The sequence below is a fragment of the Vicia villosa genome, linkage group LG4, assembly GCF_029867415.1.
Source record: "Vicia villosa cultivar HV-30 ecotype Madison, WI linkage group LG4, Vvil1.0, whole genome shotgun sequence".
In the NCBI taxonomy this organism is placed as follows: domain Eukaryota; kingdom Viridiplantae; phylum Streptophyta; class Magnoliopsida; order Fabales; family Fabaceae; genus Vicia; species Vicia villosa.
In genome coordinates this window covers 142,828,753-142,850,237 of record NC_081183.1, presented here as the reverse complement: position 1 = coordinate 142,850,237, position 21,485 = coordinate 142,828,753, and the positions used below count along the sequence as shown (strand labels likewise).

At 36.0% G+C, this 21,485-nt stretch overlaps 1 protein-coding gene across 1 annotated transcript; it reads right to left on the bottom strand.

Moving 5' to 3' along the window:
* Positions 1-17,273: 17,273 nt before the first annotated feature.
* Positions 17,274-20,912, bottom strand: LOC131599822 (uncharacterized protein At3g52155, chloroplastic-like). The gene is made up of 5 exons (XM_058872076.1): positions 20,608-20,912; positions 20,381-20,480; positions 20,086-20,265; positions 19,144-19,261; positions 17,274-17,715 (listed from the first exon to the last, which is right to left on the bottom strand). The coding sequence occupies exons 1-5, from the start codon at positions 20,840-20,842 to the stop codon at positions 17,653-17,655; spliced, it is 696 nt and encodes a 231-aa protein (XP_058728059.1). The 5' UTR covers positions 20,843-20,912; the 3' UTR covers positions 17,274-17,652.
* Positions 20,913-21,485: the final 573 nt, after the last annotated feature.

Below are 21,485 nucleotides of genomic sequence, written 5' to 3'. Positions count from 1 at the left end.
TGAGGTGCATCATTGACAGCGAATGAAGCATGACCTGGTGGTTGGAACGAAGCGTTTCAGCCTTTAGAGAACATGTTCGATCCTTGGCTTCGACAGGTATTTTTACTATTTTATTTGAGATAACTTGCTACAAGATCCAGCACGTCTCGCCTCCGTACACCTACGATGTACCCTCACACAGCAGCGGCTAGATCTGGCTATAATGTTAATCCAAGAGCCAGAACTTGCTATTCCACCATGTGGCCTCAGTCATGCGCAGCATCGAAGCAAAAGCTAAGATTTTTACTTTTTTTTTAATTGCATAATGCTCCATTTAATTTATTTTCCTTTCTAGTTTTATTTATTAAATATCTATCTTTTAAAAAACCTTTTTTTATTTTACTAAAACTTTATATTTTTATATTATTGACTATTTTCTTTTTTTATCAAAAGTCCGTTTTTTTTAATAATTTTATTAATAATAGTTTTATTCGATTAAATGATTAAATTGATAATTCAAACATTTAATTAGGTTAAAATCTATTGATTAAAATATATATTAGGGTTAGATATTTAATCGAAACTTGGTTTTCACCAACTTAATTAATTAGGTTAAAAAAACTAATAATTAATTAATCTGGTTTTATTTATTTTATTAACCATGGTTAATTTGTGCCCTAATTAGAGTTTACGAGAACATACCCTACACTGATGAACTTTCCTTTTTCATGCTTTTTTTTTCCAGGGTCGACTCTTCAAAGATCTTCCGACTGTGCGCCTGATCAAATTCAAAGTTAAGTACACCCTTTTAATTTAAAGACTATTTTATTTGCCTTTTTGATATTTAGGGTTTGCCCTTATATTTCTGAACAGTGCATGCATTCACTTTCTATTATTTTGCCTTTGCCCTTGTTTCAGGGTTTACCTCCGAGGCAACCTCCGACTCTAACCATATCAGATCAAATCCGAAAGCTAAGTATTATTTCGTGTTTAGTTTAAATAATCATTTATATTTCATTTTGTTTTCTTAACAAATTAGGATTAAATTCAAATATCTATGAACTGCCTATACGCTCACGCCTCGTTGTTTCTTCTTTCAGTTCTCAATGGTCAGAGTCAACGCTTCTGGCAAACCCTTGCCCTCAACCCTGTCAGGCAAAGCTAAGTACTTTCTCTCTATTCTATTTTTAATTTATTATTCTATTTTCTTTTGTGGTTAGTGAAGTTTGCCCTCGAACTTGATAATGCACTCACTCTCTGCTTTTTGCCTCTTCTTTCTCCTTTTCAGGCTTTGTCAATTGCCAAAGCTACGTCATTGGTAACCCTAAACCTCATTTTATTTTATGCCTTTTATTATTATTACTTGTGTCAAACCCCATTGGGGATCCGCTGGTTTCATTGTCCCCTTCCTCTTTATTACTTTATAACTGCGTGGTTAGTAATCTTAGGGAGTGCAAGCCTTAAACTGAATTAGAATAACTAATTAAAAGATAAATATCTGAATATAATCACGTGATTGTTGCACACACGCACCCTTTGGGGTAACCCCTCTGTTGCCTTGTTGCCTTGTTGCCTTGTTGCCTTGTTGCATGTTGCCTTCGTGTTTTTGCAGAATAAGCCACGTCCCTCGAATTCGAAGATACCTCAGCCATGTTGCCTCGATCAAAAGGTCACGACCCTAAATGATGCTGCCTTCGATACACAAATGACCTCGACCCTCGGAAGTTGCCTACGGAAAAAGGCTGAGGTATCTTCTGGCTGCCTACGAAAATGGCTTATTCTGATCCTTGCCTTAGAATACCTGCCCTTCTATGGCATGGGACAGTCTTATGGCAAAGGATGCTTCGATGACCCTTCAACCTCCAAACGAAAGGCTTCCTGCCCTCTTATGGCAAGGATAGACCCTTTCATTCTGAAAGGCAAAAAGAGACCTAACATCTGAGTTTAAGGTAATTGCCCCTAATTGCCTTGCAATGCTCAAACCTTTTTTATATTCTTTCTCATAATTTTTCAAAAGGGCAACGCTTATTCACAAGCTAAAGTCCCTATCTCTTTCATCTACTTTTTTTTCTAAACAAACGAGCAAGCAAAGCAATTAAGAGCCCATGGAAAACCATGGATGCAAAGGGTGCCTTACACCTTCCCTTTGCATAAATTACCCCCCGAACTCAGATTTTCTTAAAAGGTTTTTTTCTGTTTCTTTTTGCCTTTCCGAATTTGTTTGGATAAAATAAAAGTCGGTGGCGACTCTTGCTTACCGCGACATTTCGATCGATAAAAAGTCAGTTCACCGTATTATAGAACTGGCGACTCTGCTGGGGATGAATTTCGATAAAAGAGGGGTTACCTTAAAAGCTTAGGATTCACTTAAATGTTTTCTATTGTTTGTTTTGTTTGTTTTATTTTTCAGGGGCGTTTTGGGAAAATTGAAGGACGAATCCTATTCCCGGATTCAAGAACACTTAAGATTAGGAGTGGCATAGTCATGGAGACCCCCCTTGTGCATGCTTGGGGTTGGTCAAAATGAAGTTCACACTTGAGTTAGGCCTCCACTGGTTATTGTGTACCTCTTTTGCATGAGAGAGGTTTATGCATGTATCTTTGGGTGCGTCGGAGCTCAAGGACCTTTAGTTACCCTTAACCCATCCTGGCTTTTAGGAACGTAGTGGGAGGGCTATTCTTGGTGCATGCCAAGTTATGGTCGCTACCCGATACTACAGCTCAGATAGGTTTCTTCCTAAAGTATCATTGCGTGGTATGCATTTACCATGTTCGAGGGTGCTTTAGAGGGGGCTGACAATTCTGAGTCACTTGGTAGAACCTGTTGCTAAAATCTCCTTATCCATAGAAATACCCTTGGGAAGGACACCTGATCAGACTCCATGCAAGCCTTAAGCCAAAAATTGTGTGACTTGTGTGACTTGTTTGTGTTTACTACTAACCTTCATTTCCTCGCAGGTTTTGTTGAAAGGATTTGTTTGTCCTTACCGTCTCGCACTAAGTCTAACGAATTGCATTCGCATAACATTCATGACATCATAAGCATAACATGTTTGCTAACCCTTTCAAGGATCTTAGGAATTTAGGGCGCACAATCCCAGGTGCTTTTATCAAGGACTGAACTCTTATCAAGGGGCGAGAGGGTTTACTTTCCTCTCGCCACATACCTTCCAATTCAGAGACGCTGTACCTATCAAGGGGCAAGAGGATTTATTTTCCTCTAGCCATGTACCTTCAAATTCAGAAGTTCTCGAATCAGAGGCGATGACCCACTCGATATGGTGAGCTTGATTCTCAAAGAAAGACGTTCAAAGACAAAGTTCAGATTTCTTCAGACAAAGACGCGACAAAATCATTTTCTAATGTTGCTAACTAAAAGCCTAAAGATCCTTGAAAAGATTGCATTTGCATTCATAACATCACATAAAACTAATCTCACCTTTCAGGTCGACCAACCGGTCATGCAACTATCATCAACAAAATTAAATGCACCCTAAAGTATGTCTCTTTCAGATATGGTCTAATATATGACTCGTTCTGACATCCTTCATCAGATATGGTCTAACGTATGGCTCGTTCTGATTGTTCTCCTTCAGATATGGTTTAATGAATAGCTCGTTCTGATTTCCTACTTCCAGATATGGTCTAATGTACGACTCGTTCTGGTATCCTTCATCAAATATGGTCTAATGTATGGCTCGTTCTGATTGTTCTCCTTCAGATATGGTTTAATGAATAGCTCGTTCTGATTTCCTACTTCCAGATATGGTCTAATGTACGACTCGTTCTGGTATCCTTCATCAAATATGGTCTAATATATGGTTTAATGAATAACTCGTTCTGATGTCCTACGCCAGATACATTCCGGAAGCTCGAACCCCGGACATTCTGAAACACTCTTATCAGACGCACATTCCGGAAGCTTGAACCCCAGATACTCTGAATCTCTACAACGACGCAAGCCAGATGCACATAAGCGTCAATTCACCAAAATCAATATGTCGTCGGCTCAAACATTACAACATCTGTTGAAGATCAGATTGATTACTCCGAGGGATGCTCCTAAGAATTCTAACACCTCTAGCTATCAACCCAATGCGAGGTGCGCGTACCTTTCCAACATTCCTGAACATTACACCAACGATTGCTGGACATTGAAGAATAAGATTCAAGATCTGATCAATGACGGAGAAACAAAATTCAATCCTCTTGAAACTCTTGTGGTGATCGCCAATCATATGCCTATTCATGCCAAGACTGATTGATGTCTAGACGGACGAACTTTTGGATCATTAGATCTACTTTCATTTGCATGTTTCTTTTCTGTTTGTTTAAACACTCAAATTATGATAGACATTATCTGTTTTAATAATCATCATCAGTACATTGCATATGTTTGTCTTGAATAAATTATTTCGCTATCACTCATCTAAAATGCATCTTTACTTTGCATATGTTTTATGATACTCAACTCCTGCTAAAGCTGTATACCTTTTGAGGGAGGATGACGAAAACGATACCGCAACCTCATACGGTATGCTTTTGAGCGGACTATGCTGACGATGTACAGGCATTGTTTCAATTCCTAAACAGTGGAGATATAAGGATGTTAATCCCTAGTCAACCCCTTTGAGCCTAAGAAGTAGAAGTTTCTTTCTTATACTGATTAAAACCCTTGATCATAACCTGGGGCAGGGTAGTTCTCAGTTAATTTGGCTGTGCATTCTATTTTAAGAGAATCATTCAGTACATCTTTCAACAAAGGTTTCAATCACAAGCGTTCATCCGCACACATCAAAGAAGTGTTGGAGATGTCAATCAAAAGCCAATGGTTCGTCAATCATTAAGCGAGGCAGTCAATATCTTTCAAAAAGAAAAAAAATGAAAAAAAACATATATACAAAGAAAAGCCTGCTAAGTCAAAAATAAAAAAGATGACTTAGGCAAAAATCAAGGCATCCCGCTGACTGTAAGCTCAAAAAAGACAGTTCAAGCAAAGTTAGGGATATCAAAAATATGAAAAAAGAGAAGTCAACAAATCCCTGAACAACACAATATTGTGACTACCAAAAGGAAGAAGTGACTGCCATCTCAAAAGTTCTCTTTGCTTGTGAACCGTCATCATTATCAAAGGTGCAAATCCAAAAGTCTCGTGGAACCTGAATGCACAAGTTGAATTAACCGAGCTTAGGATCGAAGATCATCATGAAGAGGGGTGGGTACAATTAAATTTTGAGCCTTTATCCCTTGTTTCTTAAACCGTGAACCAAGCCACATTACAACCCTTGAAAGTCCTAATTGAGGCATGGTTAGTTCGGAAGCATACTGTCACCAAAAAGGTATCCCGACTCCTTAAGGTTTACTACAAATGTTAAGTTGATATCCTGTTTTACAAACATCACATTTTTACAAATAGCATGTTTTTACAAATATCACGCTCTTACATCTTTTGTTTTAATGTTTTCCAAAAAAAAAAACTCAAGACAGACGTATGCATTGCATCTCATGAATTCATTATTAAACATATTCTGCTACATAATTTCAAATGTTAGCATCAGAAAGAACTTGCACAGGGTACAACTAATGACTGAAAGTTATCCCGACAGACAATATTACTCCAAGAAGCAATGTCTCCTACGTATCCAAGGGGCATGACACGTTTTTCCCAATCAATATGGGGCAATCAAGTCAAGATTCGAAGAACCTCTCAAAAGCCAAACAGTCAGGGGCATCATCCTAAGTTTACGATTACTAGGGGCATGTCACCTACAATATACATTTCATAAAGTCCTCGCGAGGCGAATCTTTCCAAAGTTCCTACTAACTGGGGCAAATCTATGCAAGTCCAGTTTGACATCTTGATCAACATTCAGTGGCGTGTCCTAATTAAATCCAGGAATGGTAGCTACTATAATACTGGGGGCAACTTTCACCCATGTCTCCCCACAGAGTCGGGTTCACAAGATCATATCCCCACAGAGTAATCCTTAAGAAGATATTTTCAAATCCTCTCAACAGAAGACATAGCTCCCCAACACAGAGGTACATCTTCAACAATACCGGTTCTCCAACACTTCGCTCTTCTCCAACACGGTTTGTTAATATCTCTAATCCCCAATCAGGGAACATCAAGTTACTGGTCATCCCCAAGCAGAAATTATAAACCCCCAGCTTGAGCATCTTCAAAACAAGATCAGATTTAGTTTCTCAATCAAGACAACATAAATCATAGTCATACGTCATAAATCATAAACATATTCATACATCGCATACATTACCTCATAATGAACTCATGCATAACATACAAAGTTTCTCATTTATTTTGAGGGACTCATTACATAACACATGCATCACGACATTATATAAATTGCTACACATATTGCAGAATACAGGTACAAATAAATGAACGAAATCTCCAACTTTCCAAGATCTAATTCATTCACCACGAACGGTGATGACACGATCATTCTCAAAGATCTAATTCAGCTACTACGAACAGTACTGACACGGTCATCTTCCAAGATCTAATTCATTTACCACGAACGGTAATGACACGATCATTTTCAAAGATTTAATTCAGTTACTACGAACGGTACTGACACGATCAACTATTTCCTAAGTCTAATTCAGTTATTACGAACGATACTGACACGACAAAAAGATCTAATTCAGTTACTACGAACGGTGCTGACACGATCAACCTTCAAAGATCTAATTCTATCATCACGAACGATGTAGACACGATCATCTTCCAAAGTCTAATTCAGCTACTACGAACGGTACTGACACGACAGAAGATCTAATTCAGATACTACGAACGGTACTGACACGGTCAACTCTCAGAGATCTAATTCTATCATCACGAACGGTGTAGACACGGTCACTGGCCTTCCCAGTCTAATTCAGTCACTACGAACGGTGCTGACACGACAAGAGAATCTAATTCTATCATCACGAACGATGAAGACACGATTATCTCCTCAGATCTAATTCTATCATCACGAACGATGAAGACACGATCATCTTTCCAAGATCTAATTCAAGTATCACGAACGATACTGACACGATCAATTCCAAAGGATCTAATTCATCTACCACGAACGGTAATGACACGGCCAACGCGCAAACAACATCTTCTCAAAATTCAACTACCAGATGGCATCCACAAGCCCATCTCCGACAAAAGTCCCTACTTCAAATAGGGCAAATTTCTTGGTATTCTTATGTTCAATCATCTTCCACCTTCAGATACCGACTGGCGCGCAGACCACTCTACATCTTCAGGTTTAAGATAATTGAACAGGGGCAGCTGTCATACCCCAAAATTTGCCTATACTATTTCTCCTATTCAAACTCAAATACACACTCTCCTAAGCAAAGATCAGAAAATTAGGGTTTTGCATAGGAAAAGTCAACTGAACTTTGACCAATCATAACTCTCACATGGAACATCCAAAATTTTCCATCCAAAGCTCATTTTGAAGGAAATTTGATTCTCTACAAAATTGTGTCTCACATGCCAAGTCTAAAAATGCTTCATTTGAGAGATATGGACCAAGACATTATAGGTCCTTTTCAAAAGTCAACAAAAAGACATTTTTTTCAAAAGGACATAAAATGAGCATGGAAAATAATTTTGACATGAGACCAAAGACACTGGTTAGAGGACTCTCTAAGGTTTCTAAAAAGTCCTAGAATTCCTCCATACCTCAAAAATTGAGGGAGGTAGGTCTTGTTAAAGTTGGACTATTTTGGAGGGAAAAATGTGAAAGAATTTGAATATTTTTGCAAATGGGCCCAAGATATTTTCATTCAAACTTGATCCACAAGTCATCTAAAGCCTCAAACCCAATTCCCACGAAATTTTGGCTTTTATTTGATTTTATATGAATTTTTTATCATTTAAATGTGATAAATAACTTATAAAAATCATGAAAATCAAAATATTCAATTAAAAGGCCAATTCCAATCAAATCTAATCATCATAATATCCCATAATCATATAAATTTCGTGCCAAGTGGAATTGGGATGATTGAATCATATATTGGCCAAAATTGGAAAGAGTGAAAATCATATTTTCTCAAAATTTCAATTATAGATTTAAAGAGATTTTGGCCAAGTTTGTTAACCTATTTCTCCTCTCTATAAGTACTTGAAGCAATCCTAAAGCCAGGGGACGATTTTTTTCGCAAGGTTTTGCAGCCAAAAGCATCAAGAATAAAGCTTGTTGTTCTTCATAAAAACTCACTTCGGTTTCAAATATTAGGGTGGATTCAACGAGTTTCAAGCATTGATATGTGTTCCTAAGGCAATTCAGAAGCTTCTCCAATCATTCTCAGAAGCCACACGCATCCAGAACCATCACTATCGCACTCACGGTTTGCAATTTCTTGATTAACTCGATTCCATCCGTTCAAGCGTTTTAAACATGATTTGATTATGCAATTGCTCTTGTATTGATGTTTAGAACATTCATGTATAATTTAATTTGAGTTTCGCTGCGAATTGAGGATGTTGCCATTGTTAGGGTTCATTAGTTTTTGAATTAGGGGCTCTGTGTTAGGGGCGAAATTGATTCCAATTGATGACCCCAACATGTTCATACGATCATCCCGAGTGCAACCATGCTTTTATCTTGAATTTATTCTGCGTTTTCGTGAGTGTGATATATGCAGGTGTTTGGCTACGCTCTGGACCGCAGCAAAACCGCACCTAATTCGTAGCAAAACGCCCAGGCTGAAGGAGGAAGATGACTCCCATTCTGGCGCGCGCGTCCCTTTTGAATTTTTGAGTTAAATTGAATTTATTTATTTTCAGTGTGAGGTGCATCATTGACAGCGAATGAAGCATGACCTGGTGGTTGGAACGAAGCGTTTCAGCCTTTAGAGAACATGTTCGATCCTTGGCTTCGACAGGTATTTTTACTATTTTATTTGAGATAACTTGCTACAAGATCCAGCACGTCTCGCCTCCGTACACCTACGATGTACCCTCACACAGCAGCGGCTAGATCTGGCTATAATGTTAATCCAAGAGCCAGAACTTGCTATTCCACCATGTGGCCTCAGTCATGCGCAGCATCGAAGCAAAAGCTAAGATTTTTACTTTTTTTTTAATTGCATAATGCTCCATTTAATTTATTTTCCTTTCTAGTTTTATTTATTAAATATCTATCTTTTAAAAAACCTTTTTTTATTTTACTAAAACTTTATATTTTTATATTATTGACTATTTTCTTTTTTTATCAAAAGTCCGTTTTTTTTAATAATTTTATTAATAATAGTTTTATTCGATTAAATGATTAAATTGATAATTCAAACATTTAATTAGGTTAAAATCTATTGATTAAAATATATATTAGGGTTAGATATTTAATCGAAACTTGGTTTTCACCAACTTAATTAATTAGGTTAAAAAAACTAATAATTAATTAATCTGGTTTTATTTATTTTATTAACCATGGTTAATTTGTGCCCTAATTAGAGTTTACGAGAACATACCCTACACTGATGAACTTTCCTTTTTCATGCTTTTTTTTTCCAGGGTCGACTCTTCAAAGATCTTCCGACTGTGCGCCTGATCAAATTCAAAGTTAAGTACACCCTTTTAATTTAAAGACTATTTTATTTGCCTTTTTGATATTTAGGGTTTGCCCTTATATTTCTGAACAGTGCATGCATTCACTTTCTATTATTTTGCCTTTGCCCTTGTTTCAGGGTTTACCTCCGAGGCAACCTCCGACTCTAACCATATCAGATCAAATCCGAAAGCTAAGTATTATTTCGTGTTTAGTTTAAATAATCATTTATATTTCATTTTGTTTTCTTAACAAATTAGGATTAAATTCAAATATCTATGAACTGCCTATACGCTCACGCCTCGTTGTTTCTTCTTTCAGTTCTCAATGGTCAGAGTCAACGCTTCTGGCAAACCCTTGCCCTCAACCCTGTCAGGCAAAGCTAAGTACTTTCTCTCTATTCTATTTTTAATTTATTATTCTATTTTCTTTTGTGGTTAGTGAAGTTTGCCCTCGAACTTGATAATGCACTCACTCTCTGCTTTTTGCCTCTTCTTTCTCCTTTTCAGGCTTTGTCAATTGCCAAAGCTACGTCATTGGTAACCCTAAACCTCATTTTATTTTATGCCTTTTATTATTATTACTTGTGTCAAACCCCATTGGGGATCCGCTGGTTTCATTGTCCCCTTCCTCTTTATTACTTTATAACTGCGTGGTTAGTAATCTTAGGGAGTGCAAGCCTTAAACTGAATTAGAATAACTAATTAAAAGATAAATATCTGAATATAATCACGTGATTGTTGCACACACGCACCCTTTGGGGTAACCCCTCTGTTGCCTTGTTGCCTTGTTGCCTTGTTGCCTGTTGCCTTCGTGTTTTTGCAGAATAAGCCACGTCCCTCGAATTCGAAGATACCTCAGCCATGTTGCCTCGATCAAAAGGTCACGACCCTAAATGATGCTGCCTTCGATACACAAATGACCTCGACCCTCGGAAGTTGCCTACGGAAAAAGGCTGAGGTATCTTCTGGCTGCCTACGAAAATGGCTTATTCTGATCCTTGCCTTAGAATACCTGCCCTTCTATGGCATGGGACAGTCTTATGGCAAAGGATGCTTCGATGACCCTTCAACCTCCAAACGAAAGGCTTCCTGCCCTCTTATGGCAAGGATAGACCCTTTCATTCTGAAAGGCAAAAAGAGACCTAACATCTGAGTTTAAGGTAATTGCCCCTAATTGCCTTGCAATGCTCAAACCTTTTTTATATTCTTTCTCATAATTTTTCAAAAGGGCAACGCTTATTCACAAGCTAAAGTCCCTATCTCTTTCATCTACTTTTTTTTCTAAACAAACGAGCAAGCAAAGCAATTAAGAGCCCATGGAAAACCATGGATGCAAAGGGTGCCTTACACCTTCCCTTTGCATAAATTACCCCCCGAACTCAGATTTTCTTAAAAGGTTTTTTTCTGTTTCTTTTTGCCTTTCCGAATTTGTTTGGATAAAATAAAAGTCGGTGGCGACTCTTGCTTACCGCGACATTTCGATCGATAAAAAGTCAGTTCACCGTATTACAAAAGCGAATCGTTATTGTTTGTTATTTTTCTTCTGTCCAAACCTTATTTCGGAAGTACATTTCCGAATTTCTCCAAGGGGGGTGAATTCGGAGATGAACTTCCGAATACACCAATTTTCTGAAAAACAACTTTATTTCGGAGATGCATCTCCGAAATCAATATTTTATAATAAAAAAACACCTTTTCGGAGATACATTTCCGAAAACACCTTTTTTTCAAAAAAAGTACGTTTTCGGAAATGAACTTCCAAAACTAGGGGTATTTTAATAAATTCACCGGAGGTGACCAAGAAAGTTAGGAGGTGGGTGGAGAAATTTCCTTTTTATTTTTCTACAAACACGCGGATTCATATCTAATTGGTTATATGATCTAAGCGTTTAGTAATCTCATTTAAAGTTTTGAATTGTCTCGATTTACCACTTATTTGCATATTTACTTTTCTTTGCTGAAAGAAAGTTCAACCATATGTATAGTTACATTTTATGTAAGACGGTGAGATTTCACCAAATTTTATACATAGTATTGTGTATGAGAGGGAAATTCAGCACATATCACATTAAATATTTGTAAGGTTAGAAAGTTCCTCATTGTTTATATTTAATATTTTTTGCATTGCAGAGAGATGTTCAACCATGTTGTATATTTAATTTTTTTTTCTTCATTGCTGTGAAATTGTGAAAGTTTAACCAAAATTCAACAAATAGTTCTAAGTAGTTATTTCTTTCTCAAAAAGTGATTACACTAATGAAAGGTATATGTCTCAACTTTGAACTCCTTAACTACTTCAAAGAACAGTAAATATAAGTTGAATTATTAGTCTAAATAACACATAAAAATAAAAATAAAATTCAAAGATAAAATGCGCAAAATAGTTTGATGATTGATTTAATTGAGAATAATTTACTAAGTGCGAGGAAACTATCAAAATGACTAGGGTATTTTGAGTTATAGAAAATATTGTCTCATTTGACTATTTACGTGGATATTGCATGAGTGTTCCATCCAATTCGAAATATCGAAATATGTGGCTTCCAACATTGAGTTTGTTGTCTTCTATTTCTCAACATGTTTTGTTGACTCTATTTATGTGTGTCTAACTTTCTTAAATCGTGATTCCATAACTTTTTTCAATTAGTGACACTATTTTAATATGAAAGATGCCCTTACATCACAATTTTCCAGTATTCTTGCGCTTTGATTAAGTCTATAGTCTAGACAACTATGATAGACCATAGTAAACTAGAGAAAAAATTGGTTAACTCATGCTCAGTAGTGTTTGTATTCTATTAACATTGTCTCGACTAAAACTAAATTAATTTTAGGTGTTAACAAATTCCCACATGTGTTGCATTATCGGTTAACCATGAGCATGAGATAATGCGGAGTAACCACTAATTATCTTGTGTTAATATTGTTATTACACTGTAAACAAAAAACTAGTTGTTAGAAAGCCTATCTCGACCTGCAAAATTGTCAAGTGCCTCTTTGATTCCTACCTATCTAGTTTTCCCAATAGTGGTTTTGTCATTCCAACTTCATGTATTGATTGTTCTGCTTGATTAGTTGGTTGTTTCATCAATAAATAATTATGATCCAATTGGTGAAATCTTATATATTATCTCATATCCATATTATTCTATGTTCATTCATATGAAACGTCTTTCTCTTACCATTGAGGAACATGTATTTTCGTTAAGCATTGTGGACTTCAAGTGTCTTCTTACTCTAAGTCCTTGTACTCCCACCAATGAAGGTTCTAGAAAGATAAAGAAAGGTTCTAGTAAGATAAAGAAAGTCCAGTTGTGGTTTTCTTCCTATTGGAAAACCCTAGAAGTTTATGCTCTATAGAATAGGAGATTGATTGTGAAGGTAGACCTTTTCTTAACTTGTTATAGGTCATCTATGGAGTTTTCAAGAAAGATTGTAAAAGATTAAATATCATCCATGGAGTTTTCAAGAAACTTCCATCAACTTCAAAGGACTATACCTTATTCATTTTTCAACATTTTTAAGTGCATCTTTTTGCTATAAACTCATCTTGATGTCTACTCCATATCATCTTCAAGGACCAAGAGCTAAATTATTATGGAAGGCATTGAAATTATGCAAGACATTATAAGTCATTTTGGAGCTCTATACTTAGAAATCTTTCTAAGTACAAAAAACAGTTGGTTTTTCCTGATTCCAAACTTGAATAACTTGAGTCAAACATCCAAGGAGAACCTTTCTCGGCACATTGTAAAGTTTGTGACCTCATCTATCCATTGCAAAAATAATGAGATCATAAAGCTTCCTACATTGCTTGCACCATGGTTGTAAAGTTGGCACCTTGAAAATGTGATTTTCACTTGAAGTCATAAGTGAATTTGATTAATATGACTTCTAATCACAAAATTGATGTGTGTTCTCCACTTAAACATGATTAGCAAAGTTACCTGAACTATTTAGAGCATAAAAACACATCATTTGGCTAAGTTTTAAGGAATGGAAAGTCACACTTTTAGCATTATGCAGGATGGCACGATTTCAATCAAAGTATCACCATCTCACATGCTTGGCACTCTATTACTCTCCCAATAAAAAGAGCAACCTATTTCATTCATTAGACAAACTTTCGAGAACCATAAAAGCCTGTCAAGATCCCATTTGAACTCTTTGACTTGTAATTCGATTTCTCTTTTTCTCACCCTAAATCACTAAAAGCTTCATTCAGTTAGCTTCACCAACATTCACTGAAGCTAACTAGATCAAAAACAAGAAGAATTATGCACTAAATCGAAAAAGTCAAGTCTGATTTCATAGCTTCTAAGGTGAACTTTGTTTAGGTGAAATTTTTAACCAAATTGGTTAAAATTTGTTGCTACAATGTAGTCTTTGGTTCACTAATGCTCATAGCATCATTAGTTTTCAACTGTATATGCATTTGGTTAACCTATTTTTGAGAATTTTAGTCTTAAACTTGTTTGGTTTTCTTCAAATTGAGTGAGTTACACTTTGAATAATTTTTTAGCGAGGATGTGGTTGAGATCATCCAGATGAGACGAATTCAATGATACCACTAGCATTTGATTTTGTTACTCTTTGATTGATCTTCGTATTTCTACATAAAGTCTTCGAGAATTTTGGTTGGAGATTGAAAATGACCTACGTGTTCATCTTCAACCAATGACATTGAGTTAATTGTTTTAATTTGATTGGTTTGGCTTTTATGCGCTTGGTGTGTTGCTTCAGTGAGGGTTCATGGTGTTCAGCGCTATCCAGATCGATTGGATTAACCACATCATTTAATGAAATGAGATCCAACGTGCCTTTTTTTTTATTATTTTATTTCTTTTCTATTTTATTTTCTTTATTTTATTTTAAAAATTCATAACTCCTTCATTTTAACTCCAAAAATTATAAGAAAGCACACAAAAATAATTTGAATTATTTCTGATTTTATAAATATTTTTCCATATTTTTATTTTATCATTCTATATTTTTATATTTTTTCGCATTTTCTTTGTGTTTTTATTGGTTAAAAAATGTTCTTAAGTGTCTTAAAATTCTGGAAAAATTTGGAGATGATCCTATGATCGTCATTGACCTATGGTAATATTTGGTTTGAATTTATTTCATATTTAGATATTTGATTTGAATTTTATTTCTTATTTTTCTTTTTTAAAGTCATTTTAAAAAAATTAATTTCTTTTTTTATGTGAGGCTTAATGATCCATTTGGTGAGAGTTCTTGTTCCATTCCCATCCCTCTTCATCTCAGTTATCTTCTTCTTTTGTTTTGTATCTTGACTTTGTCTTGATCAATCTTTTGTGTGTTTTACATGTGTTGCAAGTTTTAGGAGGGTGATTTTCTATATCATTTCTCTAACTTGTTCTTAAACACGTAGATTGTTATTGACCGGCCTCCGATAGGTGCAACTTATATATAAGTTCACTTACGACTACTTAACATAGCGCTAAATTTGTCTGTATGGTTGATTATTTAACTAATGGTCCAACACCTATGAAACTTGTTGTTAGGAAGCACTGCTTTTATCATTCCTCCAATGAGTTTTCATTAATTTTGTCCTAAGTTCATGATTCAACCATCATTGATCATTCATTCTAATCATTAACTTCTAATCACTAACTTCTAACTTCTAACTTTATCTTTATGTTTCTTTTATTACCTTATGCTCTATTTTATCTTATGCTTTATTTTTCATCTTTAGCATTCATTCTCATATTTTGATTGTGCTATTTTCTTTTTGTCCACTTGGACATTTACTTATGCTTGTACTTTCCTTTGTCTATTTGGACTTTTATTTTGCTCTTAAGACATTAATAATCAATTTGAACATTAAAAGACTTAAGGCTCTATATGGACTATGGTTACTATCCCTTGACATTTTGGAGTTTTGGACTTTTTGGACTTTTTAGACCTAGCATTAGGAGTCTTGTTATCTTGAGACCTCTGGACCCTGTGTTACCTTGTTGTGATTTGAGTGGCGCTCTCCGGGTTGCAAAGAAGGAGTCTAGGATCCTCGTCGGATGTGCCTTCGTGAGGGAGATCTTGAATGGCGTACTCTTTCCAACACCTCATTCTCTCGCTTTGTTGGAGGATCAAGGAGTTTGTCTTATTGAGTGTCTCGACCAAGACTGTTAGGATATGGTCAACCTTGACCGGCTCAGGAATCTGCTAGGAGGTTTCATGGGCATTCTCTGAAACTTTCTTGATCTTTCCAGTGTCAGCGTACTAGGCGCCAAGGTCGTGCGCATCGTCCAAGGAGGGAGATGTGGTGGCTCCGTCCGTTTTTCGGGAGACTACGTCCTCTAGAAAGGGATTCATGCTGCCGAGACTGGTCTTGTGCTTGGGTGAGATAACACTAGGTTGAACATTGTTGGCGTCGTCGTGACTGACAATGATAGGATTCTTAAAAGTCATCTTGATCTTTGGTCCCTAGGGAGAGAAAGACGGGGAGAACATAGTTTACCACAAACAGTGTCACTGATCTTACCGGTTGATCAGAACCTGAAGTGGGCCAGAGACTTCGCGTTGATGATGAGGAGGAGGGGGTGTACCTGCAAGGCACTCTGAAGATGAAGTCAATAAGGGTGCAGAGATACGTGAGTGTTTAGGATAAGATTGAATACCTGACTCTCTCAAATGAGAGGGTATTTATAATATCTCCAATGCATGTCCATTGGTCCCTATTTTGGGCTGGGCGTTAGTGACCAAGGCCCAAAATAGGTGGCTGCCAAGAATTTCTGCGTGAAAGCAATGTCAGGCAGGTAGTGTCGGACGTCTTGGATGAGCTGCCCGGGCAGGGAGAAACTAATCGTTTGTGCAGGCAGGAGAGGAGTTTTGAGGGCAATGGCAACCTGGGCGTCCAGGTGAGGCAACCAACGACGTGTTCCATGCGGAGGGGCAAAGGGAGAAATGCCTTCTACTGCCCCTTGCTGATTAGGCCAACTCTATTAGAGTGTTTTGAACTCAGTGGTGGATTGGGCCATGCCCAGCCATTAAATCAGTCCAGAACATATATCTGTTTAGCATTCAAAAAATACATATTTTTTAAAATGGATATCTCTTAAAAACAATTTTTTTTGAAAAATTAATTGAAATAGTTACTATTTTAAATATTTTTTGAAATTTTAGCATCTAAAACAAGTCATAGCAAAAAAAAAGAATAAATATTTGAAATAATTATTAATGAGCAGCAACTTAATCTAATTGTTTAGTTTAAAGTTTCTTAAAAAGTCTGGCTGTCCCTGGCTGATTGGGCCAACTATGTTGGAGTGTTTTGAACTCAGTGGTTGATTGGGTCATGCTCAGCCATTGGACCAGTCCAAAACATAAATTTTTAACATTCAAAAACTACATATTTTTTAAAATAGGTATCTCTTAAAAACAATATTTTTTGAAAAATTAATTGAAATAGTTACTATTTAAAATATTTTTTGAAATTTTAGCATCTAAAACAAGTCATAGCAAAAAAAAGAAGAAATATTTGAAATAATTATTAATGAGCAGCAACTTAAACTAATTTTTTACTTTTTTAAAAAGTCTCCTTCAAAAAGTTTTAACAAAAAGATTTTATACTTTAAAAAATAAAATAAAAAAAACTCCTTTTTTTAAAGCAGCAAACGTGCATATTATCATGGAGAAGAGAAGGGTTAAATGGAGTAAAGTAGCAAATAACAACATCTACATGATTTACATATGCAAAAAAAAAAAATTCTTTTGAAACATGAAGTTGTGTTTGTTAAACAGCAACAACTGAGCAGAGCATGAGTTCAATTCAATGAACTAATATGCTTGATATACTATACTACGCAGTAAATGAAGGATTGTACTACACATTATCCTCAGCAATTCTTCCTATTGAATATCAAATAGAAACAATCATAGAGCTCTTCCAAATCAAGCCTTTTTGCATCAGGTTTCCTTCGTCCATCAAGTATTTTTTTTCCTTGTCATCAGCTCTGTAGCCATCATCCCTTGACCGGCGTTTTGGATTCTTAAAATAAGCAATGATGCTGCCAACTTTATCTTTTGAGCAAACATTAGCAAGATTACCTAGCATGGAAAATCTTGACTAGCTAGCTACTTGGTTTTAATATGCCTTGAAGCCTCCACCCACCGAATCCTGCTGCGGCAAATGCCTGTAAGATAGATACTGTTAGATACATATTTTTCTTGGATGAAAATCAAATATTTTTCCTTTTGGAAGCTAACATATTAATAGCAAATGAAAACCTTGTAATGCTTCAAAAGGTTTTCTTTTTCCTTACAACATTACTCAATCACTGGAGTGACGTGCAACTATTAAGTTTCAAATCTTATTTCAAAATAGGTGAACACAATCATAAAAATATGTATCATCGGCAATCATAGCAGCTACTTGTTTATGAATCTAATTTATGGAGGTTCCTGCCAGCAATAATTAACTGTCTAAGGCTCCAGTTACACTAATAAGGATTTATTTTAGACTTACAAGAGTAGTTTTGAGCAAAAGATGACCACGAGCAAAAGGCATTCCCTACTGTAATTGAAGCTACTGAAACTAAGTTTTACAAGAAAGTTGCTAAAAATGATAATGAATGCAGGTACTGACGAATAGTGACTACATAAAGCTAGAGGTCACAAGGTGATTCCTAGACCATTATAGCATTTCTGGTGGAAATAGAATTCTATAACCGAGTTTCCCAATCATTAACCGACAAGAGTCATTTAACATTGAAAAAACAACTTAAGCTGTTAAAAGAAAAAATTTATGTAAGTGAACTTCCATCCTTTTCTCTATTGAATATCTGAACAGAATTAATAAACAATACATGATGCTTAATCAAATACATGCAAATCTATAAATCAACGAATATAAACATTTCATCCATGTAAAAGCTATTAGAAACCGTGAAAGACAAACTCTTCTAAAGTTGAAACAATTAGGTAAGGATCATGAATGGATTATTTATATTTATAGTAAACAAATTAATTCAGAGTAGAAATACAAATGGTGTCATATTACCATTTCCTCATCTACTATGAATTTTCCAATTATGATGTGGAATTTGAGATAATGTAGAATGTTCAAATATTATGCATCCTGCTACTAGTAAATTTTGGTTGACTCGACTCGAGCCAAAAATAATATGCTCACTGCTAACACAATTTTTTTAAGGGGATAATTGGTTGAGTCGATTCGAGCCAAAAATAATATGCTCACTGTTAACACAATTTTTTTAGGGGGATAAGAACTTTTTTTACCGGTCATGCACAAAGACAAACCCTTCAAAAACATGTTCTGCAGAAAACTTTTTGACACTAAATATATAATCTTGTCGGAAAATATCAAAAGATATTCCTATAATTAGAAGATAATTTGTTTGTGCATAAAATAGTTTGCAGAAGATATTCCTATCTGTGTGTGATCTCTGGTGTGGTGAATTAGTTACTAGAAAAACATAACTACATAGAAGTACAAACAGAGTTTATCATTATGATATAGCACACAAGACATAATAAGTGACGCTGAATTGATTTGAAAGAAGATATTACTCTACACTTTGTGCAAGGAAATGAAATGAAACCTCGTTCCAAGATTTCCCAGCAGTCTCAAGCAGTGCAGCATTGCATGTCTTTAATTCTACAGATGCCCCGCAAAGCATTGAAGCTGCCTCCTCCCACCCCCTGTTATGCCCCATGCACCTGTATACCATCAAATATCAAATATCAAATATCAATCAAATCTTACTGATGTAGTTTCAAGTATCAAATCTTGTTTTTCAAAAGAGAATAAAAATATATACAACAACAAAGCTTTATCCGACTAAGTGGGGTCGGCTAGATGGATCAACTTTCGCCATAATATTCTATCCAGGACCATGCAAGCATGCTTCTATCCAAATCGTTAATCTCAAGATTTATTTTAATAACTTCTCTTATAGTTTTTCTAGGTCTTCCTCTACCTCTAGTTGTTTGACTTCTCTCCATTTAATCTAACTCTCCTCCTTACCACAGAATCTACGTGTTTCTCTCTACATGCCCAAACCATCTAAGTCTATTTTCCACCATCTTTTCTACTATAGGTGCTACTCCAACACTCTCTCTACTATTGTCATTTTTAATCTTATTCTAAAAATTGAAGGGCTTCTGGAGAAATATTGAAATTGAGCAGACAATTGCTTCATGTACTGTGGATACCGGTGACCAACATTGGGTATTCTTCATGTTAGATTCAACCAACAACTGAGTTAATCACTATGCATTTCAATCCATAGGGTTGAAAAAAGTAAAAATATCAAACGTAACCCCACTGGATTTCCATATTTGATCTCTTATTTCTCAGCTGTATCAAATCTATTCGGCAAATATAGCATTAACTTAAAGTATTGATTTTAGTCACATTTTTTGTATCCATAAGCCGTTTGGGTTCTAGACAAGGGGCCACATTCAACCTCCGCCATCAAACACATACAAAAATGAATGGACAAATCACCATAAAAGGCTAGATACAATCTTTAGATACTCACATGACAGTTAATATCTCGTCCCTTGAATATTTACAAATAACCTTTTGAAGGTGATCTGCAGTTTGCCCATCCATAGCCGCAATCGAATAGAAACTAGAAACAAAATGAACCTCGGCTTCCAGTAGTTCCTGCACTTGCTCCTGCATTATCTTAAGCGTCTCCTTTGTACGCACCGCATCGCTGCAGCAAGCAACAGAAATCAACAAATAATATCATCGGCAAACTCATCCTATTCTAATAAGCCTTCCAAAAAAACAGCAAACCCAAATCAATGTAACACTACAAAATTCCCAACCTAGACAGTATAAGTTCAGGAATCCAACCCAACTGTTGGAGCTTGAGAGAAACTTTCACAGCATCTTCCTTCCCTGACTTACTCAGTGGCCGGTCATGGTCTGCACAACAAAAACAAAAAAACAACATAGGCATGTTTCAATTTCCACTGCAATTCCTTAAACTCAGAGTTCATAATTGAATAAAATTTGATAGTTAAATTCCCAAAAAGGAAGGGTTTTGTTTTACCGCGGAGAGCAGTTTGGTCCCAAGAGCTATCGGCATGGCGAAGAAGGATGAGGCGTCGAGATGAGGAGTCTGATAAGGGATCCTTTAGTTTGGAGTCCTGTTTGGGAATGAGGATTGAGGATTTGGCGCGCAATATGCTAGGGTTCCGAATGTTTCTCCGGCGATTAAGGTGGTGGAACGGTGAAATGACGGTGGTGCACGTGGTGGAATGCATTTCACACATGACCACATTCATGCCACAATTCACTTTAATATGTTTCAATGGAAAGATTATTAAGAACAAGAATATGTGTTTGGTTCTACAAATAGATAGTAGTACAGTAGATTGTAATTTTGTAATTTATTTAGAATAAAAATAAGTAAGAATATCAACTATCTACCCAATTATTAATGGAGTGGCCAAATCTATAATCTACTCTCTAAAGTGTTTTTCTCTCTAAAATAATTTATACTATAAATCGAACATTTTGTTAACTAACAAAATAACTCTTTACTTACCAATAGTTAGATGGTCCAGTGGTGATTGGCGCTGGACTTGGTAGGGAGAACCACGGTTCGATCCCCCAACTGCGATCGGGAGGGGGGTGAAACCACTTGATGCAAGAACTCGCCCCCGAACCGGACTAAACCGGTGGTATAAAGCCAAAAAAAAAAATTGAAAAACTCATTTCCCTCCAAAGACATTACTCCCCCACACACCTTTTACCCGGTTAAAATATTCCCTTCATCTATTCATTACCTTTTTCTAAAATTTCTGATATAATACATTGTCGAAGGACATCAACGGTCTCTCTCATCTGTAACACACTTTCTCATCCATTTTCCTCCTTGCTCTCTCATATGAGTCTCTCTCATACATTTTCAGTTCCCTCCTTGCT

Coding starts and splice junctions, on each gene's coding strand:
- LOC131599822 (XM_058872076.1), bottom strand. CDS start 20,842: ATGAATGTGGTCATGTGTGAAATGCATTCCACCACGTGCACCACCGTC. Junction 20,266..20,380: donor CCTGAACTTATACTGTCTAG/GTTGGGAATTTT, acceptor TGCTTGCTGCAG/CGATGCGGTGCGTACAAAGG. Junction 19,262..20,085: donor GACGAGATATTAACTGTCAT/GTGAGTATCTAA, acceptor GATGGTATACAG/GTGCATGGGGCATAACAGGG.